This window comes from Neoarius graeffei, chromosome 14, assembly GCF_027579695.1.
Source record: "Neoarius graeffei isolate fNeoGra1 chromosome 14, fNeoGra1.pri, whole genome shotgun sequence".
Lineage (NCBI taxonomy): Eukaryota > Metazoa > Chordata > Actinopteri > Siluriformes > Ariidae > Neoarius > Neoarius graeffei.
Genome location: NC_083582.1, coordinates 39,381,837 through 39,387,048, shown reverse-complemented (window position 1 = coordinate 39,387,048; position 5,212 = coordinate 39,381,837). Strand labels below are relative to the sequence as shown.

The window sequence follows — 5,212 nt, the reverse complement described above, 5'->3', positions numbered from 1 at the left end:
GCATCCCAGTATACTTTGCCTCAGTGACAGTATACCTCGCCTGACTGACAATTGGTAAGTGTCATGACATTGGTGAGAGGTAGCTAGTGGGTGGGAACTGGCAAATAACCAAACTGCTAGAAAAAAAAGTAAAATAAATATTCTTATTATAATAATCTCAAATATTATCGTCCAGATGATGACAACAAAGTTATTCAGAGCTGTGATTAAAGTTGCTCTTTTTGCAGACAGGCAGACGTTGCTAACAAGTATGTTCAGAGCGAGTGTCACCTTGTAGCTCGTTACTGATTACAACAATTGATCGCGTTCCAACGAATCCAAGTATCAACTGAACCCGCTATCCCCTAATACTGTGTTCATACGTATGTTGTGAACACAGCAACAGGCGCTCACCTCAGCTACTTTTTCTGCTTCTTCCTTTCTTTTTTTCCCCCCTCTCTCCAACAAAGAGTATAATAAATATAACTGAACAGTTACAGACTAGAGCTGTGGAGAAATTGTTTTTATATATATCACCTATTTGAAGTGAAATCTAACAGTTAGAAATATAATAATAATAATAATAATAATTATTATTATTATTATTATTATTATTATTATTGATACACTACTTGGTGCTGTAGTAGGCGCATATGAGTTTGACGCATCTCAGGTTTCCCTCTGAAGGGTTAACACGGGCTCCAGGCGTTTCTCACGCAGGCAGGTATCCCAGTACCAACCCCAACTTTCAGACAGATGTTTTTTTAAAGCCTCTATAATAAACCTCGGAGCAATTCATAACTGTCATGTGCGCGTAAAGGAGAGATCCTGGTCAGGGGAAATAGCCTGTACAAGACGGCATCGGCTTCACTCAGTATTACAAAAGGGTACAAATACAGGGACCTCAAAGTTCCTTCTCTACACGCTTCAACTGATCAGATCCTTCTGGGTTCAGACGGGTTCTGACAGGGATATCTGGTAACCCTGAACGTGCCGGTGTATTTTTTTATTTATTTATTTATTTATTATTATTATTTTTATATATTTTTTTAAACTAAACGCGCACAGAGACCACAGAAATCCCAGCTCTTTATTTACCGGGAATAACAAGCTCCATTAACATGATGCGACGCTGGATATGGTTGTTTTTGGCCAGTGAGTTGGTCATGTTACGCGTGAGAGGCATGGCTTTGCAGAAAGCTGCGTACTCACACGCCGGTCTCTGTCCTAACGATGTGAACCCCAACCTGTGGGTGGACGCAATGAGCACCTGCACCCGGGAGTGCGAGTCCGACCAGGTGAGCGCTTTTCCATATTCTTCACGCAAAAGCTACTTTTTTTCTATCCTGTTAGAGAAACCTGCAACCAAGGGCTTCCCTTTCAGAAAATGACCTATATAGAACACCATTAGAACCTTTTAGAACCATGAACCATCCAAAGAACTTTTGGATGAGAGTGCAAGGAGTTTTAAAACAATAACACATCAATATGCATCATCAGTCTCAGATATATTCATCAAAGGCTCTTTCTGGATAATTAGGGGTTATTAGTTTCCAATCTGGAACCCTCTCCAATTAAGGAATCACTCATAGAACCATCAGAGGGTCCTCTACATGATTTGTTTTTAAAATATATATATATTAAAATATTCAAATACTAAATGTAAATATGATAGGTAGATTAGCTACTCTAAATTGTCCCTAAGTGTGAATGCGGTGACCAGGATACACAGGGGTCCTGTCTGGGGTGTATTCCTGCCCTGCATCCAGTGTCCCCAGGATAGGATCCAGATCAAGCGTAACCCTGACCAGTATTCAAAACGAATGTCTCATCTCATTATCTCTAGCTGCTTTATCCTGTTCTACAGGGTCGCAGGCGAGCTGGAGCCTATCCCAGCTGACCACGGGCGAAAGGCGGGGTACACCCTGGACAAGTCGCCAGGTCATCACAGGGCTGACACATAGACACAGACAACCATTCACACTCACATTCACACCTACGGTCAATTTAGAGTCACCAGTTAACCTAACCTGCATGTCTTTGGACTGTGGGGGAAACCGGAGCACCCGGAGGAAACCCACGTGGACACGGGGAGAACATGCAAACTCCGCACAGAAAGGCCCTTCGCCAGCCACGGGGCTCGAACCCGGACCTTCTTGCTGTGAGGCAACAGCGCTAACCACTACACCACCGTGCCGCCCACTCAAAAAGAATGTATTAACTAATAAATGAATAACTGTAATAGAGTTATGGGAGGCGGCACGGTGGTGTAGTGGTTCGCACTGTCACCTCACAGCAAGAAGGTCCTGGGTTTGAGCCCAGCAGCTGGCGAGGGCCTTTCTGTGTGGAGTTTGCATGTTCTCCCTGTGTCTGCGTGGGTTTCCTCCGGGTGCTCCAGTTTCCCTCGCAGTCCAAAGACATGCAGGTTAGGTTAACTGGTGGCTCTAAATTGACCGTAGGTGTGAATGTGAATGGTTGTTTGTCTATGTATCAGCCCTGCGATAACTTGGCGACTTGTCCAGGGTGTACCCTCCCTCTCGCCCATAGTCAGCTGGGATAGGCTCCAGCTTGCCTGCGACCCTGTAGGATAGGATAAGCGGCTACAGATAATGGATGGATGGATGGATGGATGGATGGATGGGAATACAATTACTGGAAGTGCATTCAAAGGACATAATAATAATAATAATAATAATAATAATAATAATAATAATAATAATAAGGGGGAAAAACAAGAAAGAAAGTAGTTGCAAAAGTGAATTTAAAAAAGCAACTCAATGTCTGGTTATGCTCTCTGTTTAGGAATGTGAGACATTTGAAAAGTGCTGCTCAAATGTTTGTGGGAGCAAGAGCTGTGTGGCAGCCCGCTACGTGGATGCAACAGTGAAGAAGGGAGCTGATGGCATACCCAGCAAGGCAACCTGTGACAAGTTCATGTGCACTCAACAGGGATCTGAGTGCCACATCTGGAATGGGCAGCCCACATGCAAGTGCAGAGATCGCTGTGAAAAAGAGCCACATTTCACCTGTGCTTCTGACGGCATGACCTACTACAATAAGTGCTATATGGATGCTGAAGCCTGCTCCAAAGGCATCTCCCTGTCTGTAGTGACCTGCAGGTCCCACCCTGTAAACACCAGTCCTCTACCTCCAGGAACCACTGCCCTTCCAACGACCACCCTACTACTCACCACCCCACTAGATGTGCAGCCTCCAGTCATAACTGGGAACCCAGTGGAACAGTCTGTGTTTATGGGCGATACAGCCAGCTTCTTGTGTGAAGTGACTGGCTGGCCAAAACCTGAGATTACCTGGGAGAAGCAACTGGAGGGAAAAGAGAACACTGTTATGAAACCCAATCATGTGCTCGGAAATGTGGTTGTCACTAATATTGGACAGCTAGTGATCTACAGTGCCCAGCTAGAAGATATAGGTGTCTATACCTGCACAGCCACAAACTCAGGTGGCTCAGTCCAAGCTCATTTCCCACTCTCTGTGATACAGAGAGACCCAGTTGAGGAAGAGAAGCCAAAGAACATGACTCCTTTCCCTGCTGAGGAGTGCATGAAGGAGCCAGACACCGGTGACTGTGGCGGGGAGAAGCTGAGTTGGTACTATGACAGCAAGAGGAACAGCTGCTTCACATTCACCTACGGTAACTGCAATCAGAACCAGAACCACTTTGACAGCTTTGACTCTTGCATACTGTCCTGCCAGGCAGAACTGCCTGCCCCATGTGGCCTTCCTAGCCTTCAGGGCCCCTGTAAATTCTATAAGCCACGCTGGGCCTACAGCAATACCCTCAATCAGTGCCAACCCTTCATTTATGGGGGTTGTGGAGGAAATGACAACAACTTTGAAACCAAAGAAGCATGTGAGGACTTGTGCCCATATCCAAAGAACCATCGCTGCAAGCCATGCAAATCGCAGCATAAGATGGTGTCCAGCTTTTGCAAGAGTGACTTTGTGATATTGGGCCGCTTGACAGAGCTGACAGAAGAGGAAGGCTCAGGCCAGGCACAGATCAACGTAGATGAGATCCTTAAAGATGAAAAGATGGGGCTTAAGTTTATGCAGAATGAACCCTTGGAGGTGACATTGCAGAACATGGACTGGAACTGCCCGTGTCCCAATGTCACTACCTCAGACAGTCAAATCATCATTATGGGTGATGTGCACAACGGAATGGCCGTGCTCCAGCCGGACAGCTTCGTCAGCCAGTTGAGTGTGCGACGGCTCCGCAGACTGCGTGAGGTGATCAATAAAAACACATGCGAAATTCTGAAAGAGTTCAGGGAATAGGGCAGTGCTCTTAGCCCAAGATGACTCCTATTCTTTTGAAAACTCAAATGACCAATGACATTTATCAGTGTAAGAACTATGCAAAATAAGTAATGGAGAAACTGTCAATCACATTTTTTTTTTTTACTTCTGCTTTTAAATACTTTTCCTCCTTCTACTTATACTTAACGTACGGTACTGTTGATTTAATTTTCTTTCCTTTTTTCTTTGTTTATTATATATAGTACTCTTGTATATGAGTAGTGAGTTGTCTAACATCCACAAAATTCCAGGCCAGTTAAGATGTTTGCTTTGACAAGGTTGTATATACAGTATGAGACACAGCTGTTCAGCCATGAACTAGTGTCAACTTTCAACGTCTTCATAGGAAACCTGCTAAAATGCTTCTTAGGTTCAAGTGAAAGAACACATTTGTAGGCATAGGAAGCATTAATCAGACCCATCTGGTAGACCAAATCCCAGCACACACTGTGCCCTTGCTTCAAAAGTATCATCATGCCTACCTTTATAAATTCATGGAGGTTCATTCAAAGAATCTGATGATTAATTTGTTGTCTTGTCTCTGTTACTTTATTACTGGAGGCTAATGACACCCCTCAATAAAACTGTTGTAATATACTGTAGAAAGCACATGGATAAGTTGTATTATATTTACTCTGAAGTTCTATTTCAAAGTTTGTTCAAGCAGATATATCTGTATTCTATCCTGTTCACATTTCTGTTATTATGAACATTTGATGTACAGGTAGATATTTTAGGAAGGAATTCCTGAAGTGATTTTGTTTTCCTTTATTTATTTAATGTATTTTGTTTCCACCTAACATTATCGTTTCCTGTAAGCACATCCATATATTTTTTTAATAATTTGGAATCATATTTGTAAAGATGTCAAAATGTCACTGAATAAATAAATAAGTCTTATTGTCTGAAT

At 43.3% G+C, this 5,212-nt stretch overlaps 1 protein-coding gene across 1 annotated transcript; it reads left to right on the top strand.

Moving 5' to 3' along the window:
• Nucleotides 1-758: 758 nt before the first annotated feature.
• On the top strand, nucleotides 759-4,962 carry wfikkn2b (WAP, follistatin/kazal, immunoglobulin, kunitz and netrin domain containing 2b). The gene is made up of 2 exons (XM_060938918.1): nucleotides 759-1,277; nucleotides 2,782-4,962. Exons 1-2 carry the CDS (start codon nucleotides 1,101-1,103, stop codon nucleotides 4,279-4,281), a joined length of 1,677 nt encoding a protein of 558 aa, XP_060794901.1. The 5' UTR covers nucleotides 759-1,100; the 3' UTR covers nucleotides 4,282-4,962.
• Nucleotides 4,963-5,212: the final 250 nt, after the last annotated feature.

Excerpts from the sequence above, each read along its gene's own strand:
- wfikkn2b (XM_060938918.1), top strand. The coding sequence starts at position 1,101 with ATGATGCGACGCTGGATATGGTTGTTTTTGGCCAGTGAGTTGGTCATG. Across the intron at positions 1,278-2,781 it reads GGGAGTGCGAGTCCGACCAG|GAATGTGAGACATTTGAAAA; the intron begins GTGAGCGCTTTT and ends CTCTCTGTTTAG.